Below are 23,809 nucleotides of genomic sequence, written 5' to 3'. Positions count from 1 at the left end.
CAGGTCCCAGTCTTATTGCATATTCTTGTAGCAAGGATTATCTGATCTGACTTAGCATCTTCTACGTGGAGTATGGTCCTTATGAAAAGCATTTTACATGTCTGATCCTGCTCCTTAGAGCTTCTCCTTTATCTGTGGATGGCCTTTTATTTTTCTTGCCTGGTTTAGGTTTGTGGCCTGTGTGTCCTATTTTATATGCCTATTATCTGGAGAAGTGGATTAAGGCTGGCACAGATACACCAAACCTTAATCGCTTTAGTGGGCCTGCAGATATCTAGAGGTAGTAAATACTTTAAATGTTTATAATACTACATCCAGCTGATGTTGCTTGAAATCCATTCAAGAAGCAAATCTAGAAGGCACCAAACAGGGAGTTTTATATAGTTTGGTTTGTTTTGGGGTGTTTTTTTCCTAAATATAATTGCCCTGTTAGTACTATTGTATATACACTCAGTGCTCAGTTTTAGTTTTATGGTGTGGTGGGGTTTTTTCCCCTTATATTGGGGCAAGCTGTTTCATATGAACCACTGTTTTCACTGCAAAATACAACCATAACCCAGTACCTTGCTGTATAATTTCTCCTATGAGATTTTCAACCCACTCATCATAGTACTGGGTCAAAGGCAGATTGCTGGTGAGTCATCTGTTTCCAGCTTTTTGAAGAAGTGATAAAATATAAAATGTGTTTGTGCTCAGGTACCTGGATTTGTCATCTCCAGGTCACTACACAGCAGCTTACTCAGAGGAGCCAAGGGGCTTATAAAGCACCTCCAGTGCTCAGAAGCAGCTCTCATACATGTGATGTAAAATCTGTCCCATGCTGTCCCTGTTGGGAAGAAAGCATTTGCAGTGTTAGGGTCATTAGCCTTCATAGATGTGGGCAGGTACCATCCTGCGTAAGGGTATAACATTGCTGTTGCTGTTACCATAAAGACAACACAATGTGTTGATTTCAGTTTGACTCTGTGGAAACTCCAGGCAGCAGCTTTTTTTTTTTTTTTAACCCATCTCTTTTTTGTCAAGTTATATCATGATATTAGCATTATAAGTGGGACTGAGGTTGCTTTTAAGAAAACAGTGGTCAAGACAAGCATGACTGGAAATGAATTTACTTTGAGAAAGTGAGAAATAAGAAAAAGCAGTAAGAAACTTGTCTCTAATCATTGGAATCAGACTCTGGTAAAGGCTTCCACAAAGTGGTAGCTATAAGAAAACTGTTGGATTTAAGATGGAATTTAAATAGGTTTATAGAGAAGTTCAACAGATACGATATCTACAAAATTATGAGATCAGATATGCCTCAAGAGGTCCCTCCAGTCCCCTGTTCCTTTTGAATTCCGTTTGTATTTAGAATTCATTTTTTTCCCTTCAGGTTTATCAGTTTTGCTCCCGTGCTGAAAAGAAGAAATCCAGTATAAGGGTGCAAAATCAAAGATTTCCCAACAAACATTCATTTTGATTTCGAACATGTTGTGTATCTAGCAAATCCTTCTTTGGGAAAACCTTTAGTGAAGATGTGCCACTTCTTGCACTCACTTCCATCCTTGCCTTTCTAGACAATAGTTCTTCTAGTTGTGTGCTGATGGGCTGTGTTGAACTGTGCCTCCAGCAGTGCAGTTACAGAAGAAAATTAAAGATGGGGCTGTGGGTCAGACTGAAGAGTCTTCAATAATAATGAAATCTTTTATTGTCCTGCTCAAGAAATCTGCTGTTAAAAAATAAATTAGCCAATGTAAATTGAAAATGGAGCTGTAGAGATAGTTGGCGTAGCTATCTGGATTATCTCTAATCAGAGCTACAGCAATGGTCTTCTAGAAGTTCATCAGTGCTCAAGAGACCCCTTCCAGCAGAGAGGCCAGGCAGCCAGGGGCAGCAGCCTTGTACGAGAGACCATGGCTTCCCCTGTGTTTCTACAAGCAGCAAAAGGCCACCATCTTGGGCTGTCCTGACTGTATGGTTTGCACCTAAAGTACCTTCCACCTTCAAGACAGATAACTCTAGGGAGGCTTGTAGCCCTGCTGGAAGTCAGCTGAGGAGCTCCTGCTGACGGTGTCCAGAGTAGACTAGTGTGGGTTTGTGTGATGAGGATTTCCATTCCTAAAATGTTCAGGTGCAGAATTTCATCTAAGGGCAAGAAAGGTATGAGGGGAAGAAAGAAATGTTCCTGAACAAGCCCAACTCAGCCAGTCTCCATAGGAGAGGTGCTCCAGGCCTCTGATCATCTTTGTGGCCCTCCTCTGGACTCGCTTCAACAGACCTACGTCCTTTTTATGCTGGGTGCCCCAGAGCTGAGCACAGTACTCCAGATGTGGTCTCATGAGATCAGAGCAGAGGGGCAGAATCACCTCCCTTGACCTGCTGGTCACACTCCTTTTGATGCAGCCCAAGATATGATGGAAATATCTGTCTATGAATCATGTCACTGAGATGCATGTGTTTTTGCCACTTCAAGGAATTACTAACAGTGCCTAGTTCCTGTGGTAAAGAACGCTGCATTGCTGCGTCATTTTTAGCAGTAGGTATTTCTTCATGCAAACAGTTTTCTTGCATAAAAAATTCCTTATTTTCATGTAGGGCAGGTGAAAGGTATTTTTGTTAAGTAAGTGCACATCTCTTCTCATTTTTCCATATTTTCACTGTAACTTGTATTTCTGTAAAACTTGAGTTGACTGTAGATATTTATTAACAGACTTTTGTCAGTATTTTCTTATTACAGTTATATAGTGCCTTTATAATAAAAAAATAGATACATTTAAAATGCAGGAGCCTGGCATACCTTTTATGTTTTGGAGTCCCTTTGCTAAAATCCATGGAGACTAGCTAGTTTTCATGTTAAAATATCACTTTCCTTCAAGTATAGAACTTTTTCATATACAAAATTATATTAATAAAAAAAAGTCTTTTTAATACTATAGTCAACAAAAATGCAGCCTACTGTAACTTTGCAAGTTAAACATAAGTTATTAAGTAGTTTTCAATAATATTCCTTCACTCTTAATTTCAGTCACTTGCAATACCTAAGAATATTTAGGAATAATGGATAAATAGCTCTAACAAAAAGCAAAACACTGAATATTTTGGAAGACTGCAAGATCCTTTTCATTTGGTCTGCTGTTTGTTATTGTCACTATAGATTATGAATGAGAACACCTGCAATTATCCTCTGGTTAATACACTTTTGAATGAAAAGAAAGGGCATAGCTACAGTGCAGGTGGCAAGTAGTCAGCTAATATCCATTGCAAGCATTTAAAACACCTCTTCAGTGGGCTTAATGATGAAATACATAGGGCTGGCTCTTCTGACAACACATGGAACATGATAGATGATAGTAACCTTTTCTCTAAATTAAACCAGAAAACTGGGAGCCAGCGGGGCAGTGTGATCAGGCACACAAGCTTTGGGATGGCAGCTTCCTTTTCTGTTTCTCACTCCACAGATACATTTTTAATGTTTATTTTAAGATTATGTCAATATATTCTGGGATATATTCTCATTTCCACTTCATTCTGCCTCCTTCTCCCTTTGTACTTTCATATTAGCTATATTTGTACTTATTTAATGTAGCAGCAGTTAGCACAGGCCAGAAGACTGTCTGGATTTTATTCCCTCTTTTACACAAAAGCAAACTGTGAGTGTAAGCAGCTCTCTACTACTTGCAAATGAGGTGTAGGCTGAGAGTCTCATTTTGTAAGTTCTCATACTTGCCTAAATAAAAGAAAAAAACAGTGAGCTTTTCTTGAAATGAGTTTACATTTTCAGAAAAGGAGTTAAAAAGCGTACTTGGCTCAGGCATCTGTTTTTGCTTAGGGAAACATCTTCTCTAAGAATGTGTACCATGGTGCTGTTTTCTCTAAATTTCTCTTTGTGGTTATGTTTTGTTTGAGAGGGTTGTTTTTATGGTGTGTTTTTTGACTTTTTTTCCCCTGCTGTGGTCTTCTTCAGCTATTTGTAAATTCTTCAGAATATTAATATAGACCAGAAAAGATTTCTCAAGAACCAACTACTTTCCTCCATTTTACTATAAGAGTGATTAAAAAATACTACTGTTTTCTTCTGTAAGACACCCAAATCTGGTTATTTCTAGTTGCAGCTGGATATTTCTTCTTTTGAATATCTCTCCCTCCTATCAGATGCTGCTGGTAACTGTTGTCAGGTGTTTGAGTAGTCGTGCTCTGATGGCAGGCATGAAGTCATCTCTTTGTTTTCTAAGCAAAGACCAGATGTTTATTCTAGGCTAAGCAGACTGATTTGCAGTTAAAACCTAAAGCAAAGGAACATTATTTCAGGCTATAAACCAGCCACATCTTAAGCTTGATGTGACTCAAAAACAAAAAAGCGAGAGTCAGAGATAGCCAGCTTCTTCACTGTCCTGTACATCTGGCAGATTTGCTTATGCAAGTAAGAACAAGGGGTTGTTCTCTTCCCTGTGTTAATAAAGTAGAATTCAGATTTGTACCTTGGGCTAGTTCACACTTTAGCTCTACACAAACTTGGTGATAAAAACAAGGCAAAGGGCTATATTTAGAGAATTAGGCCAGTGGGAACTCATCAGTTCACTTTAGGGGCCAGTGATAAATCTGTCTCCATGGGAGACTTCAGCGAGCGTTGAGGCACATCTCCTCCAGCTCTGGCCACCTGGCATACTTAGAATCATAGAATGGTTTGGGTTGGAAAGGACCTTAAGATCATCTAGTTCCAACCCCCCTGCCATGGGCAGGGACCCCTTCCACTAAACCGTGTCGCCCAAGGCTCTGTCCAGCCTGGCCTTGAACACCACCCGGGATGGAGCATTCACAGCTTCCTTGGGCAACCCATTCCAGTGCCTCACCACCCTCACTGTAAAGAACTTCTTCCTTGTATCTCATCTAAACTTCCCCTGTATAAGTTACTGTGAGCAGTAAATGCTGAAAAACATATTGGGAAGACTAGAAATTTGAAGTTGTACTGGGTTATACTGGGCCTGTGAGAGGTAAGGTCTTGGTCATTTTGTGACTGACAGTACAAGAGCATTGCACAGAGTCCAATGACTACAGTACTCCAGTTATAGTCATACCACTGCTGGCTGTTAGACTTATCCATCAGAAGTCTAGCTTTTGCATTTTATTCTAGTGTCTTTAAAGTATTCACACTAACCTTTAATATATTCACAGTATTACAGGCAGGAAAAATTACAGTGGGATGAAGGAACAAAGACAAATACTGCTGAAGAAATTTTAAATAATGCGCAGATCTCTTGTGGGCATTGATTCCTGTGCTTCATGGTGTCAATAATTGTGAATTGCAGCTATCTTTTTCCTCCGAACAGAGCATTACTCTGAAATATAGTCATTACCTATTGATTAGCTCTATTGTTATTGTCATGCATCAGTAGTTCCGATAAAAAAGTAAGTAGCACTTATTTTACACCAATGTGTAAGATCTGTACGTTGTTCATTAATAACTATAAGGAGTCTTTAAAATGTTTTGGGGTTGGTTTCTGTTTGTTGGGGTTTTTTTCAGAGACCATATTGACATTTTCAATAGCCATAAGTCTCAGGATAATACAAAAGACTCAAGGGCTTTTTTTTGTTTGTTCATTTAGGGTTTTGGCTAGTTGTTTTTTTCTTATGGGGCAGTTTTAAATGTTCTGCTGTCTCAGGACAGGGCTGCCATAAGGACGTATTTGTCACTCTGGTTCTAATGTAATTTCCTGGTTTTCCTACTATATGACTTTCCATTTAATCCTAGTTGTTGGTAATGTGCTATTTTTTGATTAAATGATGAGACCTTAGATTCAGCGAGAGCAATAATTAAAACTATTTGTTTCACAGACTGTCAGCAGCTATTAGGGATTAAACAAATATAAATTAAGATTTTTTTTCCCCAAGCCATGTTACAGGCTTTGCAAAGTTCACAAACAATTGTAATCCGCTTTTATTGAACACAGATTTAAAAGTAAAGGTCAGTTATGTTTTGGTCACTAAGGAGTTCATATAATCATCAAAAAACAAACATTTAGGTTATTTTTATCTAAAAAGTATGCTGCTTGGGAAACACTTACTTCCCAATTGTGGCTCTCTTGCAGAGCTCAGGGACTAAATATTAGCCACATCAGCTCAGCAGATATTTGCAGAGCAAAGGGGGCTTTGCAGCTTGTCCCTCCAGATGCAGCAGTGGCTCATGCCCTGGGAAGGGCTGAGCGACAGCAAGAATTGTGGCTGATGCTGATGTCTTCCACACCCTGAGACTGGCCCTGCTTGTACTCCCTCATTGCAGCCCTCTGCATCCAGCAGTGCAACATGGTGTCACACCACCATTGCCCCTTCTGATTTTGCTGCAAGAGGAGCTTTGTTTTCTGCCCTGACTTGGAACTGTTTGTGGACCTACCACTTTTCCTCTTCTCAGATTTGGCTGGCTTAGTGTATTGATGATGTTTCATCTAATATTTCCCCCTTCTTTCTCTACTATCAAAAAGCTTGGGCTTCTTTCTTTGCTCCAGAGATGGTAAGAGGCATCTGCCCTAAGAGCTCATGCTTTCAAGGCTGGTCTCTACCCCTTAGTGGTTTCTGAAGGGACTCAGTGGCACAGGTGGGTGATCTGAGGAGGGTGAGTTTCAATGCTGCGCTGGGAAACCCTCCCACCCTGAGCTCCTGAGGACTCCGCATTGCATACGGGCTACAAAAAGGGATCTAACCCAATGGGGCAAATGCTTCGCATGCTGTTGTAGGAGCCACACTTGGTGAGAGTGCAGTGAGGAATTTAGGGATGCAGGAAGAAAAGAGTATGAAGAGCTGGGACTGTCTGTGAGGTTGTCATGGGGCATGATGAAAGGGCAGGTGGAGAAGTGGGTGAAAGTTTAGACTTTAGGCATGCTTTGCATACCACCTAGAGAACCGGAGTCCTAATCTTGATTAGAACAATTCAATTCTGCTGTGAAGTACATATCAAATAACAATAGGCCACTGCAGAGCTGTGCAGACTTACAGGTGAAGAGTAGAATTTTAAGCAAGCAGCCAGGCAGGCAGGAGAAGCAGCAGGGAGGGATGGAATGGGCAGACTGCACTGACATTCCAGCCTCTGCTCAGACCTCAGCCTGTACTTTATGAGTTAAAAGCAGTTACTAAACCACAGCATAGTTCTGCTTTAATTCCACTGGAATTCTTCCTGGGACGCAGAAGTTTAAGCATCGCTGTGTGTAGTGTATCACGTTGAAAGAGCGCGCGGGGAGGGCTCATTGATTGGACTTCCAAAGCAAACAGATGTGTAGCGAAATGACATTACCAAAAAGCACAGTTCAATACGAACTCCCTAAACAGAGTGAATTATTTCAGCACCAGATGAGTCTGTAACATGTATTTATCGAACCACAAAATCTCACAGTATTTGCTTCCCATTCTCAACAACTGCTCTAACCTTTTAGTCAAAACGCCCTATGAATATAAGTGCAACAGAAACTCTCCTCGACACTTAATAAAAAGAAAAGGTTAATTCATAATTTTGTCTATTGAGAGTTCTGCATGTGTAAGTCTCTTGCTCATAGTTACCTATGCCCTGAATTGGTATTAAAATCCAAGTTAGAAGTACTCTGCAGGAGCTATCTGAGAATGAAATAAAAGGAATATAAGATTTTCTGGAAAAAACTCAACTTTTTTCTTTTTTTTAATAGCAGATTGGGGAAAGGCTTTGGTTGTGGAAGGGATTAAATGTTTCTTCTCCTTTCCAGTTTTTCACGTCCTCCTTCAGGTGAGATGTGACTATCACTGTGGATCTCATTTTTGGAATTTGAACTTATTCTTCCTGCGGCACAAGCCAGGACAGTTGGCTTGGTCATTGACACAGGACTGGGGTGTACTGTGTCATCTTTGCAGCAACATGACACTTCTGCTGTGACTTCTGTCATCCGGCAGAGGAAACAGGAACATGGGAAAGACCACACCTGCCACCAAATCCAGTGCTGGCCTTTGCAGGGGAAGCATTTTTCACAAAGCTCCATCTGCTACCTTAATGAAGGTTTAAAAAGCACTGTAGAAATAAACCTGTATATTAAAATAAACAGCTTCAGTAGATAGGAAATCTGAGTCTTGCTACTTCCTAGTACTTAAAAATTTTCAGTACATCCAACTCCCCTGCTTTTCTTTGTCTGTTCTACTGGCAAGAAGTGTCACCTTTGTTTTTCTGTCTCTGCCCCCTTGCAAATTAACAATATTATCGCCTCTCCCCAGGCTGATATCCCCCTCTGCACCACCAACCTGCCCTTCGTTCAGACTGTTCAGCTGATTAAATGTGATGAGTTTAAACTCGCAAGTAAGCGTTTCAAGATGGATTTTTTTTGCGGCCATTTCACACCTCGGGAAGCATTTGTGTGGCTGAGTTTGCATGTTTGCTCTCTCCGTTATGAGCTCTGCAGTAAAAGAGATGATGCCTAAAATCTTGTCTGACATAATTTTAAAAACATGACGAATGACAATGAAATCGGTGGCACTATTTGCCTGCCTAACGTTACACATGTTCTTTGGGGTTCTTCTGAATTTAAGTCATCGATAGATTTCTAGTCGGGCAGTAAAGAGCCCCAAGGTTGATTGTTTCAAACAAAGGGATTTAAGTTACAGAGCTTAAACTCACTTTCAGTCCACACAACAGAAAGCTTGATTTGAATAATCACATTCAGTCCTCCTTTGCATTTTCATTTTTAGTTATTTTGTTCAAACCAGGTTGATTCTGTTGGGTTAGTAAGCATTCAGATATGTCAATTTGCAACTGAATATAGCCTTTGCCTTTAAATTTAGTACTTCTCTTGGGTAACCGAGAGGACAAGCTACGTAGACAGCTCCATAATTGTATGGTTTCAGAAATAATCTGTGATTTCATGACTTTAGCATTCTGTTTGATAGAAGATAGGAAACAGTAGTTTTATTTACAGGATGACTAATTTTGTTCTTTACTTTTTTTACAAGCTGGCCCTAGATGACATATGTGTTTTATTAAAATGAAGAGAACTCATATGGAAAGGGTTTTAAACAGAAATAGCTTGAACTTATTTGGCACATTTTTCTTATCAAAACTGAGCATGTATAATCTGTAATTACTGACTTGAACTAACTAATTCTTTTTACTGTAGCTGTCAGAAAAATAGAAAATCTGAGTCACTCTCACCTATTTTATTCTTTCACTAAAATAACTATAGATTATTAGTCTTTTCTTCTTATTTTCCATCTTTGGAGTATGACACTAGGGACAGATCTAAATTAACCCTCTTGTTTTTATTTTTTTGATTTGTCATTCAAGATTAAATGCTGAAATTGCCAGCAACTGGAATTACAGGAAACATAGATTTGCAGAATAAGATTCCTTCCCTCCCCACCACTTTTATCTGTCTTCCAGTTTGGGCTTTCTCCTCTCAGCTTCTGGGAATACTGCAAAACTATAATTTAAACACAATAACTACATAGAAAACAGAAACTCAGTACAGTTGTGACATGGACAATGCTAAATGGTATTTGATGATCTGCTTGAAGCTTCTTCCAGCCAGTGTCTTCAGGACTATCATGTTTCGGTCCTGCAGAAGGCTCAGAGTCAGTGAAAGGGAAAAGGAGAGGAAGGCTGAGACCCAGGATGAGGATAAATGCTGTGAGGTGGTATCTCTTATTCAATGCAGAAGCTTTGTGTAGAGCAGACCCATCAGCAGGACATGTTGCAGTCCAGCTAGCATGCTGCTGCAACGTAAACATGAGAAATTTGAGGAAAAATATATTTTTGGTTTCACCTCTCCAATATTCCCGGGCATATTTTCATCTTGCCTGCTATTAATACAGGTAGCACCCTGTAGTCATTTTGGGTTAGTTTGTGTGCTTTCCTATTTCTGGTCCCCATATTCGCTGGCACAGGCACATGACCTGCATGAGTCCTGGTGGAGAAGTGTCCTCTGCTGACCTTACCTGGTGCTCTAGGAAGGGATTTGCACCTTCTCACCTGAGCCATCTGGTTTCAGCAAGTGCCTCCAGCAGGCAGGTGAGAAACCTGGGCTGGCAGCCAGCCTTTCCTAGAGCCACCACCCGGCTAAGCCCATGGGTGGAAATAGCCCCACTGCTATTTGGGGTGCAAAATGAGGGTTGTAGCAATTTAAAACAGAAGAGGCTGTGAAATAGCTGCTGGCCTATGTAATTTGGGATTATTTCATTTTGTCTGTGTTCTGTACAGTCTTGATTCTTTTTGATCTCATCGTAGTTCGTAAAAGTTTTCTATATTGTAGTTATTTTTTAAATATTTAGGAGTTTCATGCCTGTCCTGAGTGCTTATAAGCGTTTAAAAAAAAATAAAATAACAGTCCTTTATAAGAAAGTTGTGAAGTTAGAGATATGTCAGTTCCCATTTTCTGAGAAGGGAAAGCAAGATGAGTGACTTGTCAAATGTTAAGCAGTTAGTAAAAGAGTAGAGATGACAATAGGGAGTTACAGGTCAGAAGTCACCATATCTCTTACGCCTGAAGCTGGCAAGGGCATTCTAATTTGCGTGAGCAGGCAGGCAGTGGTGAGACACTGGAATAGGTTGTCCAAGGAAGTTGTGAATGCTCCATCCCTGGTGGTGTTCAAGGCCAGGTTGGATGGAGTCTTGGGTGACATGGTTTTAGTGCGAGGTGTCCCTGCCCATGGCAGGGGTGTTGGAACTAGATGATCTTAAGATCCTTTCCAACCCAAACCATTCTATGATTCTATGATTCTATGAATAATTGTTCAGAGGTATATGCACTCAGGATCACTTTCTTCAGCGCTTAGAGCTTTGCTGTTTTTCATGCTCTTTGGGGCTGGTAAAAATGCAGCTACCTTTTCAAATACAAAAACTTCTGCGTGCTTTCCTGTGTTGTTTTATTTTGATTGCCAAAATAGGCATCATTTGAAAGTAAAGATGAGCCATGTACTGTTACAACATAATGCATAGAGAATGAAAGCTCTAAAGCTTTTGTGGTTGTTTGTTGTTTTAGGTCTTCTTTAATTTTGATCTATTCACATTTTGATTCATATTTAAATGGTGTTTTCAACTAAGAAAAATAGGCATACATTATTAAATAATGCACATGTTCCAGCCACTACCTATCAAAGAGGTTGCCTCTCTGAGAACTTTGTTGGAGGGAGGAGTAGTCTTATGCTCTTATTCATATTTCTCAGACAGTAATAGTTCAAAACTCAGTAGAATTAAAGCCTTGTGTAGTTAGTGAAAATAACAGGATGGTTCTTTAGCATATATCCAGCATGAATACTAAGCTGTAATTAAGTATTCTTACTTAATGATAGATCAGCCTGCATTGTGGAATGAAGAAGATATTATTGAATTGCTCACATGATACTGTAATTATGGCCATAGACCTGGTAATAAACAAATTGTGTATTTTCCTTTACAAAGACAGAAAAGGAGTAACAGCCTAGTGTTCAAGGTGTCAGGATTAGGATTTAGGAGGCTTATTCTTTCCTCATCTATTCTCCTCACGTGTGCATTTGCTTCAGTAAATCACGCGCCTGTCTGCAAATAGAGGTGTTGCAGAAAATCCCAGGTTATGTGAAGATACCCATAATAATGGTGAGCAATTTAAGTCAGGCATCCTCAGTAACAGGTAGCTGTGGGACATCACCCATTTTCCAGAGGGCTGGTTAACCAGACTGTCACTCTCCAAGAAGAGGCTTCAGCTTTTTGTGAAGTATGTGTATGTACTCTCTCAGCTCTCTCTTCTTGTTATTGCCTGCCTTATTTCCTAGAGACTGGATGTTCTTCCAGCAAGTGACTGTCTCTGGCTGGATGTTTATGCAATGTCTGGGGCAGCAGGCTCCTATCTGTCAGATTTTGCATACTGTTACTGAGTGAGGTAACAAGTGTAATGTAATCTGAGTGGCTACACCGAAATCTCAGTTCTTACATTGAAGACATCACTGTCTGCTGCAAAGCAAGTTGAGGGATCAGCATTCAGGCAGAGTAATCTTCCTCAGCGCACTTGACAAAATGAACAAAGGACTCAGTTATGATTAATGACTTTGACCCAAAGTTTCAAGACTCTGCTAAAATTCAGTCATGTGAAGTTGGGTTCTTGTTTCCATGTTGAAAATTGCTTAAAACTAAGCATCATTTTTCTAGTCCTCCATTTCAACAGCTTAGAAAATGCAAAGTGTGGATCCAGAAACACTCCTGTTTAAATCACTGAGGTTATATTGCACTTCTAAGTGAGACAGATTCAGTTTGAAATTAAGACAAGTAAATTTTTTTTTTGTAGTATCAGCAAATGAGTTCAATGTTGAAGGTGCTATTTAAAGTCAATGGAGATGTCTTAAATGTGGCCCAGAAAGTGGGCCAGCTGAGAGTGGCTTCATTCAGCTGCCTGGTTGCATAGGCATCTGATGCTATTTGAGACGACCCATGATGTTCTGTTTAGTCTGAAGCAGCTGCTTTGAAAGAGGAGGGGTCAGAGCTGTGGCTGTTGTCTTCCTCAGTAAACATTTGCTCATCGAGTCTAAAGGAAGAGCCATCCCAGGTCTTCAGAATAGAGCTGTTTTTCCAGCAAAACAGATTTCTCAGAAGACATTGCTCTGACACAAAACAAAGTGAACCTTCCGCTATGGACTCCATCATGGGAAATCAGACATTCAGGCCTGGGTGCATGCCTGCTTCTTGAGCTCCCTGAGCAACAGGCTGACCCTGGCAGTCTTTTGGGGACAGTTCCTTTCTTCCATGGTCTGCTTTGTTTACAGGCTTCTCAGCCACCTATGCAGGGGCTGATGTGAAGATGAGGTGGAGTTTTTTGGTGTACCTGGGTTTTTTTGGAAGTTATTTCCAAAAAATTTGGTTTCAAATGAAAGGGAAGAAGAGATTCAGGATTTGGTACTCTTTATGTCTGTTTTCCAGCTGTCTCTGCTTCTGTTCTTTACAGCATCTTCTGCTAGGAGGCTCAGGGAAAATATTCTCTTTATCCCAGAACAGGCATGAATTATTTATATTATAAAAGATCCTTTCGTTCAACATTTTGGTGGGGTTTTTTTTAGTTTGAATATTGTCTTGTGTTCTTAATTCATCAGTGTTTTGTCTAATATTATATAAGTTGCCTGTGTGAAAGTTATGAAGTTCAACAAGGCCAAGTGCAAGGTCCTGCACATGGGCTGGGGCAATTGAAAGCACAAACACAGGCTGTGAGGAGACTGGATTGAGAGCAGCCCTGAGGAGCAGGACTTCAGGATGACTGATGTGAAGCTTGACAAGACTGAGCAATGTGCACTTGCCGCCCAGAAAGCCAGCCGTATCCTGGGCTGCATCAACAGGAGCGTGACCATCAGGTCAAGGGAGGGGATCCTGCCCCTCTACTCTGCTCTCGTGAGGCCCCACCTGGAGTACTGCATTCCCCTCTGGGGCCCCAAACATAAGAAGGATGTTGACCTGTTGGAGCAAGTCCAGAGGAGGCCATGAAGATGATCAGGGGGCTGGAGCACCTCTCCTTTGAAGACAGGCTGAGAGAGATGGCGTTATTCAGCCTGGAGAAAAGAAGGCTCCAGGGAGACCTTAGAACACCTTCCAGTGCCTAAAGGGGGCCTACAAGGAATCTGGAGGTGGACTTTTTGCAAGGCCTATAGGGATAGGATAAGGGAGAATGGCTTTAAACTGAAAGAGGGGAGATTTAGAATACATACAAGGAAGATGTTCTTCCCTGTGAAGGTGGTGAGACACTGGCACAGGTCACCCAGAGAACCCGTGGCTGCCCCATCCCTGGCAGTGTTCAAGGCCAGGTTGGACAGGGCTTTGACCAACCTGGTCTAGTGGAAGGTGTCCCTGCCCATGGCAGGGGGTTGGAATCAGATGATATTTAAGGTCCCTTCCAACTCAAACCGTTCTGTGATTCTATGATTCATATCTTTGATTCAGAAATTATTTCTCCATAGCCACAACATTGTTAGGAGCAAGGCTTCATATTTTAACTTAGCCATTTCTGTCTGTAGCTGCTGTTTCTTTTAAAGATGAAATCTAAAGAATTTTATTATGGAGTGAATTTATTAAAGAATTCTCTTTGCTGCGAGTTGGGAATTGAAAAGAAATTAATTTGATGGTGCTGACTGGGTCTCTAGGGAGAACTGTATATTCAATAAAACATCTCTATCTCTTTCTGGTCTATAATCAAGGCAGAAATTGGATAGAAAAGGAATAATAGTGAGCTACCTAGGAAAGAATAGGAGAGAGAACACAGATGGAAACCAGGGCTTTGAGTGAAGGCAGAGATCTCTGAAAAGCTGTGCTGCCAGACCTGTCTGGCAGCTTTAGCTTCCTAAGGATCTGACAGTTGGCCCTGGACACCGGTCTCACCAGGACTTACAGTCAGTTGTTACAGCCTTATTGATCAAAGGTTGCTGAACACATCCTTGCACCTGTGTCATGGTTTCCTTTCGAGGCTTTGTTTTCATACTTAGTGTTTCAGCCCATCACTTTCTGGCAGAAATTTTCAAAGCAATGATCACGTTCAGAGGCCTAGACACTGCACAAGTTACACAACAAGCACTGAGTGCATGTAGTCCCTGTCTTCACCAGGAGGCTGTGTCACTACAGCAGCTGGTGGTATTTTACCTTGGAGTCTTGCACCAGAAAGTAACATGGTTTTGAAATAATTTGGTAGTTCACAGATCATAGTAATCAGTGCTTCCTGGAACACAGGTATTGTTTCTCACAAATTTGCTATTATATTTATGGGAATGCAATCTCAGCTACTCCATTTCTGCCAGTTTTCAAACTCTTCTGTGTTGCGGTGGCTTTGTGCTTGCTTGTGTTGTTTGGAGTCAAGCGGTGCAGTGAGGGTGACTGGGTGTCACCCAACCATTAGCTGCCAGGAAGTAGATGGACAACTTTGCTGTACCATGTAACAGTAATGTCATATTCTCATTCTTGTTGCTAAGCCCCACTGTGCATGTGCAGTACTGTTCAGGCATCTCAGATGATCATCGTCTTTCCTGAAGAAAGGCAGGCAGAAAACTCTGATTTTTACAAGCAAGTCAGTAAAATACTAATATCTGCAAAACAGTAACAGAATAATTAATGTTAAGGAAAGTAAATGAACGCTGTCAGAAGTGCCTGGGAACCCACGCTGAGAAGATGGCCTTTTCAGTGCTTGCTGTGTCTTCCTAGCTGGAACCTGGGAAACAGTTGCTAGTCAGAAACATGCCTTTTTGTTACCCAAGGAATGGCCTGATGGAAACTCACCCATTTAGGAAAGCAAGGTCACAGAGCACCCAAAAAAAACCCTGAAAACTCCTTTAACCCATTAGCCCACGAGTCGATTTCCTATATGAACTGAAAAGTGCATGACATAATGGATGTAAGCACATGAGGTAAGACCGTCATTATAAAACCAGTGTTGGAGTGTTCCTACAGCAGTCTACTTGATGTTGCTGATAAGGGGCATTCCACCAGTACTTAATGTATTCAATGTTCTTTCTCAGCATTAAGCCATTTGCCAGCATACCACGCAGTCCTGGGTGCACATCTGTCTTTCTGACCCCTCATTTGTGTTCCTTAAAATGCAACTGAGATGTCAGTCATTGAGCTTGCCAGTTGCTTCCTGCTGTCTGTCCTCTTTGCCCAACCTTCTCGCCTACCATGTCTCAAGATGGCAGCACCTTGAAGTCAGAAAATACAAACCGAGTACAATTAGCTGATTAACTGGGGCAAGGGCAAGCTATTCAAGAGTAAGTACTCCTCTGATATCATGGGTTGTGTCATTAATACTTTTTCAATCATAATCATTGTCAGGCAATATCATTTGAAGTATATGCATGCTGCCTGTTCAAACTGTTTGTCACAGTGTTTAAGACACATAGCAAGGTTCTCACTGTTTGCTGCTAGTTACTTAAAATGGTCCTGGGAAGATTAATGGATTGCAGAATAGGAATTACAGGAGCTTATTATTTTTTTAGCCCATCCAATTTTCTGTGGTTTCCAATGGATATACCATACTGTCTGCCCAGAACTCTTGAACTATGAATTCAGGTGAAGGTGGAACTGGATGAGTACATGGATTAAGAAGGAAGTCACCACAAAGCCATCATATATAACTGAGGCAGACACACAATTTCCAAGAGTTAAGATGTTGTGCCTGTTGTAGACAAATAAAGAGGATGTGACATTTCATGGCAACACGACTGCAGGGACTAACTGTAGTCAGCTAACACATCTTGTGAGCATTAGCACCTAGTATTGACATGATTATATGGCACTTAAAAATGCATTAATCAAAATGCATTAATTGGTGAGTCTTAAAAAAACAAACCTGAACCATGAACCCTCTCAGTATATGTCCGAGTTTTCATAGGACAGAATATTCCATTTCATGCTGAGGGAAAATTCCTTTATGTTGATGACTTACTATCAATGAATATTTACAAAAAGAAATATCAGAACTTCTGTAAAAAGCCCATCTTTTTATTTGAGAATATATAGTGCCAAAATATTTGAATTTTATGAATCTAGACTGTATTTTGCTTAAATAAGCTGGTGAGGTGCTATCTTTTCTCCCCTTATTCTACAGCCTACTCATGCAGTCATCAATACAAAGATAGGTAATTTCAATCAGATCTTTATTTACTCTTGAAGGCATACTGCAAACAAATCATTAATTGCAAAAAAAAAGTAAAAAATGTGTACAATACTGTAACAAGCAAGAGGAATTGCAGATGCAGAATCTAATTAGGAAAAGTTAAGCAGAAATCAGTTTTATTTGGATACAACAAACAGATTAATTACAGTTGCTTGGATACTAATCATATAATAATTTGTAAGCAAACAAACAAAAAAAAGTTCAGCACAGATAAGTTGGTAACTGAAGAAGCATTGTGCAATTTATAGGAATCCCTCTTGTCTTATGACAAGTCTAGCCTACTCATGAACAAGATATTAGTGATCCTTTATGTATGTATGTTATTCTGTTACTATTTGGTGGTTGTTTGAGTTTTTTTGATTCTGGCAGCGTGTTGAGTATCCTTCCCTGTGAATTGAATGGTACTTCTTATTACTGTCTGTCTACCTGCAGCTTTTGGTATAACACTTCAGAGTCCCAAAGACAGAAACTTCTCCCTGTTTGTATAGAGCATGACGAACATCTTGGGGTTTATAGATCAAGATATTCAACCACTGGCTGGTGATTTCTCTTGCCTGTTATCAGGTGCTCTTCTTCCTAGAAGGCCATTGGCACCAGATGTGTTGCTTTGATTGTAGTCTCCTGCTTGTGGTCATTTTCTTTTCCAAGGGCTTTAAGGTTCCTTCTCATCTTTTGATGAGCTATTATGTGGTAAGAGCTATGGGGCTCCCAGGAAAGGTGGCAATCAGGAGTGTGGCTGCCACTGATGGAACAATTCATCCTGCTCCCTTTCCAGATAGATACTCATGAATTGCTCCTGTGGTTGCAAGCGGTTGCCAGCTTCTTCCTTCCCAAGAGGTCTTCAAGTGCTAGTACACAGGCAGGACATGTGTGCACGTGTCTGTGTGTGTTGCAGTTGACCTATGTATGTGTAGTTAGAGTCTTGACTGTGTGTGGGCAGGTGGATGTGCAGTGCTTTCACGGTAGGTATGGGCATGATCCAAAGGTGGAATTACAGCGCTGTGCTTTTCTTCCAGCCTCTCAAAGCTGGAAGAAGGTAGGTCATCCACCCAGCTGGAAGGCCAAGGCACTCCTCATGTAGAGTTTCCTCTTTACTTTCACTAAAACAGAAAACATGCCAAAACAATGAAGAGGTCCTCAAGTAAGGGGACATTAAAGCCTTCAGTATTAATTAAGCACTCAAAGGATGGGATAAGACAATTAATAAATCATACATATGCAAGTCTGCTCCCCATTGCACTGCAAAAATTGTTTTCCTTTAACTTAAATTAGTACACACTAATTACTTAATGTATTATAGTACTTTTTTCCTTAGGTGTCTAGATAATCACTTTTAGCAACAGGTGATAGAAAATAAGTAGGAATCTTGCATAGAACCTTCTGCTCAACATATTAAATATGGGGGACATGATGAAAGACAAATTAAATCTTGTGAAAAGGTACACGAGCTGACCTTAATGGACAGTGAGAACGTGACTGTGCTTATAGACTCATCACAGTGTGACCATGTAAGCGCATTTATTATTGTCTGAGCCTGCTCAATATTTTCTTTGTATTGAAGAATAGGAAACAATTTGCCATGTAAAATGGTTTGGTAACAGTCTGCTAGGCCTGCATGAATAAAACCAAACCCCAGCTTTCAACTTGTACATAGGCGCATAGCCTTTGTTTAAATTATTTTATATTATTTAGAGCAGAACAGAACAGAACAAAACAAAACAGAACAGAATATTTCAGTTGGAAGGGATCATCTAGTCCAACTGCCTGACCACTTCAGGCCTGGATTTCAGTGGCACAGGGTTTATCTGTGTCACTAAATTTTTAAGAGCACCGGAGTACATTAAAAAACTTGTGGTTTCTCTCTGTCATCCAGAATAAGTCATATCAAATGTTAATGCTCATATTCATAATTTGTTCTGTTACGTTACAGTATGAAGATATTTTATATCACATCATAGCTGATCATGATAATAGCCTCTGTGTGAGAACATGGACTCCAACTTTTTGGAGTCATCCTGATACTGCACATAGCTTTATGTTGTTTACATAATTTACTAGATGTGAATAGTGCTATTTTCCATGAGAGACAGAAGGTTGAAGAAGCAGTAGTAAAGTACTAAACAAGGGCAAATAAGCCCTTTGTAAGTGTTTCTAGATAGTATCTCACAGTAAAACCAAACCATCTTAAAAATAAACAGAACAAACCCCTTCAAATTACTTAGATTTTTTTTTTTTAATAAGGCACCAAGTGACATATTCAATACTGTCTCATTCTTCAGGTGAGTTCTTCAGGAAAAGACATCCCATCAAGTGCAGCAGACAAAGCTATGAGCAGTATTAGTTCTGCTAGTGACTCAGAGAATGACTGCAAGTATTGTAAAACAATACATTATTATCTAGTAGGCATTGATCATAATCATATCACTAATAAAGACAAAGCATATAAAATGTTGTGGTTTAACTATGCCCTTCAATGAAATAAAAGAAATGCCATGGAAATAATTCCAGTGCTAGCTATGTGATCCTTCTGAATGCAAAATGGAAATGTTTTGCATATAACTCAGGATGAAAGGAGTTACCACTCTAAGCTATCCACTTATTCATTTTCATTTAATACTCGTAGTACATCAGATGTTATAGATCTTTCATCATTTTGCTTTATGACACTGTAGAACCCTGGTAACTATGCTCCATGTAAAATGTAATTCCCTCATTTACCTGCCTGCTTGGATTGAACTGGGGGTTCTTAATTTGCTGTCGTGGTTTCAATGATCCTTTGTCATATTGTTATGATGAACACATTGCACATACAGCAAAGTCTTCTTCTTCTTAAGACAGAGTACAGATCCTTTCATCCTTGCAAAATGAATAACCAAACTAGGATTTTAATATTTGTGTTTGCTTTTGGGCTTATTATCTCTAACTGTGACTTTATTTTGTATGCTCCATCTGACTAGCTCTTGAAAAAATGGACCAGAGTTCTCAATATATCTGTTCTGTGGCTTTAAACTATCTCAGACTAGCACTGTTGTAGAGATGGACTGTACCATGCTGATTGAATAGGTGGCATTTTTATCATTACCAGCTTGAGGTTTGCACAAGGACCACAAGTGTCACTGGTAAGGTCCTATGGTGTAATTCTTCTGTTGTACCTGCCTTGCTTGAATTTGTTGGGTTGGTTTGTTTGTTTCTGCAGACTCCAGAGGAAGGAGCCTCTACAACCATCTATGCAGCAGTATCACCCGAGATGGAAGGAGTTGGTGGCTGCTACCTTTACAATGAGGAAAGGACAAAATCGGCTGATGTAGCATATGATGAGGAGCTGCAGAGAAGGCTCTGGACAGAAAGCTGCAAGATGGCTGGGATTTCTGATGAATCCAGCAGGGTTCCCTAGAAGATGCCACTTCCAGCTGGGTAAATGAAATTATATTGACAAGCATCTTAGGTGAATTCTTGCAGCATCAGTCATCATCCTGGAAATCACTGTTCAGTCCCAAAGGCAAACATGAACAGCTCTGTTCTTCACTTGAACCCCTCGTCTGCTAGGGTGTGGGGGGAAATATTCCCACAGAAAGATGTAGTGGTTGGTTTTAAATCTAACCATCAGTTTTGTAAATCATGATGTTTCAGTCTGTGATTAAAATACAGTCTTTAACCTTGTGCAGACTTGAGTTTTCATTTTTTGCTGAACGAAAAAACCCACTTTCCCTGATGAGCATGTAGTGTCTCTGGCATGTTGAACTTAAGCCACCTTTGTACATATAACTTACTCTTTTTTAATCAGTTTTAAAAGTTGCAGCCTTTTTTCTTTAAGCTTCATTAATATTTAAGCAACTATTTAATGAATATCTGCTTGGTTTAGTGCAGGCAGTTAGCATTTGTGATCGTTATGTTGTTCCTATCTGCATGCCAGATTTTATCCAGAGGTAAGAACTGAGGATCAGAACCAAAAAAAAAGGTAAATAAATAAAAACATCACATAGGATATTGAATTCAGTTGCTTTCAGTTCGAGTTCAGCTCTCCTTTAAAGACGAGCCTACAAACAAGAGAAAGATGAAACACAGTGATAGCAACATTAGTATTGGCAGAAGATGCATTCGGCCTGTTGTATTGGCAGTGGGCTAAGATTACTCATCCACTTTTATCCTGAACCCATGTAAACTTGCATCCACAACTTCTTGCATTTTTTTTGTTGAGGAGATTCACTCATCTGCTACTGCATGAAGAATTGCTTCCTTTCATTGGTTTTGAACCTAGTTCATCTGAGTTTCAAAACTAGAGTTCATGGTTTGGAAGAGACAGCAAATTAATGCCAGTCCACTTTTTCCACATTGCTACAGGCTTCAGACACTTCCAACATAGCTCCCTGAACTGCCTCTTTTCCGTGTTGAAGACTAGCTCCTACCTACTCATCAGACTGTAACAGGATATTTTGCCTTTTGTCATGTATTCCTTTCCTAAGAATTCCTGATAGCTGTTGTATTTTTAACTTTATTCAATTCTCTCTGAGTGTGGAGCTGATATTTTTATTAAACCATTTTTGGTAAATCCAAGATTTTTCTTTTGAGTCAGTTCAGAATAATTTACAGAGAAACTTCCCCTGGAAGTTTCAGTCAAGATTAGATGAGTCCCCAGAACATTTAGAAGGCTCCAGGGAGACTTTATAGAAGCCTTCCAGTACCTAAAGGGGTTCTACAGGAAAGCTGTATTGGGACTTTATACAAGACCATGTAGTGACAGGACAAGGGGTAATGTCTTTAAACTGAAAGAGGGTAGATTTAGATTAGATACAAGGAAGAAATTCTTCCCTGTGATGGTGGTGAGGCGCTGGCACAGGTTGCCCAGAGAAGCTGTGGCTGTCCCATCCCTGGCAGTGTTCAAGGCCAGGTTGGACGTGGCTTTGAGTAACGTGGTCTAGTGGAAGGTGTCCCTGCCCATGGCAGGGGGTTGGAACTAGATTATCTGTAAGGTCCCTTCCAACCCAAACCATTCCATGATTCTATGATCTCTCCTCAGTGAGAGAATGTTCTAAGCATAGACTGTGACTAGGGAGCCTGAATTCTTGCTGTTTAATGGAATAGGCTCTACCCTATTCCAATCTCATTAATTGTAGGTGTCATCTGAAAAAGCGATACAATCCTGCATTTCCTTTTTTTAAGATATACAAAGCAAATAGACCAATAGGTGGACATAATGCTTATATTCATTTCGGGGCACTGGAAATCACTGCATAACAGAACTCAGTGGAAACACAGTGTGCTCTCATTTGCAGCAGACTAGAAACAATATGAATGTGTTCCTATGCACTGAACCCAGGAATAATAATCCTTTTGGGCTTTTTAGCTCAAACCTGGTACTTCACTGACCATATCTCCAGCCTTTGGTTGAGAGAAAGATCACATCTAACTGGAAGAAATCAGACTAATATGTCTAGCAAGGAAATGAGAACAAAAATAATAAACTGAATGAGAGCATATTTCCTTTCTGAATTAAGTCATGCATGATTTATTCCTAGCTTAGTATATACAAGGCTAGCAGCAGGAAATGTATCACTCAGTCACTGTAACACTTTCTCTGTATGACTGGCTGACTTCGGGTTTTTTTGGTAAGTGAATGTAGTGCTTGTGAAATGTGCCAGACTGACACTCTGGGAACTAAATTCCTCTGTTTATTCACGGATCATGCACAGGATGCAGTAAGCCTGCTAGGCAGCCAACATTTTGATGTTGCCATAGCATTCCCACTGAACATCGTTGCTGCTAGAATATGTTCAAGATTACTCAAACTAGATGGCACCAAATTACCTTCAGTTTTAACTCTCCCAAAACTCCACAGTATTTGCACAACCTGTTTCAAGAGGCATAGGGATTGGTGAAACAGCAAACAGTAAAGAGAGCTACTCACACTTTCAGCGTAATCTGCACCACTGCATGAGCAGTCTCAGTTCAATGAAATCTGTTTTAAACAACACTGAAAACATGGTTTGTGAGAACCAAAAACACAGATTGTGCCTACATGGGGAAAAGAAAGTGTCCTAAAGCCAGGATTTCTAGAACAGTGCAATGCCATGAAGATATAGTTGAGCTAGTTGCAAAAGAGTTATTTCAGGAACTAAAAGCAGAAAACTGTTAACTCTGTAATGTCACATAAGCACAAGAGCTTGTCTTGAGCAAAATCCAGTGTTGTCATAAAGTGCTGTGTGTTACTGGGAGCACACACTTGTGATACCACTGCAAAAATCCTAAATAATCCTTGGCATATCTGTTTAGGAAAAAAAGAAGACAATTATTTTACTTCTGCACATGGAAATGTTAAGAACTGATTTGTTTTTCACATTTCAATGACATGGAATTTCCAGAGATCTGAGGAACTACATGTTTCGCTTCACTGAAGACATTGCTGAGGGATGGCTTGAGTCCATGCAGGAGGTGCATACGTATAGAAAAAAATACCAAAGAGCTTTTTAACCTTGCAAAGAAAGGCAAAACAAGCACCAGTAATTGCAAATTGAAGTTAGACAAATTAACCTTCCAACATGATATCAGATTGTCTCTCTGTGAGAGTGATTACATATTGGAACACGTAGATCTGATATCTGAAGATAATGAAAAGGTGCCTCTGAAAAGGTACCTGGCAAGGAGGCCAGGTTGGCTTCTATGCAAACTAGATCAATTACAGTGAAGTCATACTTAGATTCTTCCTCACGTCCAGAGTGATAGCACTTATTTTGATTAGTATGAGAATGACCCATTGCTCACAACTTCTATAATGGATATTTTCATGCCAGTACTCCACCAAACTAATGTTAAATGCAAAATCTAGGTGCCTTTTCCTCATCTCAAAAAGGCACACAAAATCTACTGTCCAGTTCAAGTGTGAGATCAACAGAAGCATCAGCTAAGGGCCACCATGCCCTTGATGAGGGAGTGAAAGCATTTCAAATGAATATTTTTATACCTATTTAAAAAGAGGTTGCTTTTCTTTTTCAGCTCCTGTCGGGACAAAAAAATCTTTAAAAGGGACGAAAAAGATGAACACTATTTTGAAGGATAGTTCAAATAAATATTATAGATCTTAGTGCAATGAATGCAGTTACCTAGAAATTTGATAAGACAATATTATTTGAACAATGAACTTGCCCAGGAAAGAAATAATGTGCTGACAAAGAGCCCTAAGTTTCTTAGGAAAAATGTTAACTTTTTCATTAACTAGTTTATTT

General features: G+C 40.0%; 1 protein-coding gene across 1 annotated transcript in view; it reads left to right on the top strand.

Annotated features, from left to right (window-relative positions):
• DHRSX (dehydrogenase/reductase (SDR family) X-linked) overlaps positions 1 to 20,227 on the top strand; it is a gene marked incomplete at its 5' end in the record, with an annotated part of 114,726 nt that extends 94,499 nt beyond the window's left edge. The window contains one exon of the mRNA XM_010009509.1: positions 19,786 to 20,227. Coding sequence (XP_010007811.1) covers positions 19,786 to 19,983 — 198 coding nt within the window. The remainder of the gene's footprint in view (positions 1 to 19,785) is intronic.
• Positions 20,228 to 23,809: the final 3,582 nt, after the last annotated feature.

Source organism: Nestor notabilis, unplaced genomic scaffold, assembly GCF_000696875.1.
Source record: "Nestor notabilis isolate BGI_N333 unplaced genomic scaffold, ASM69687v1 scaffold13532, whole genome shotgun sequence".
NCBI classification, from domain to species: Eukaryota; Metazoa; Chordata; class Aves; order Psittaciformes; family Psittacidae; genus Nestor; species Nestor notabilis.
Note: the sequence above shows the minus strand (reverse complement) of the source record. Positions and strands in the feature narration are given on the sequence as shown.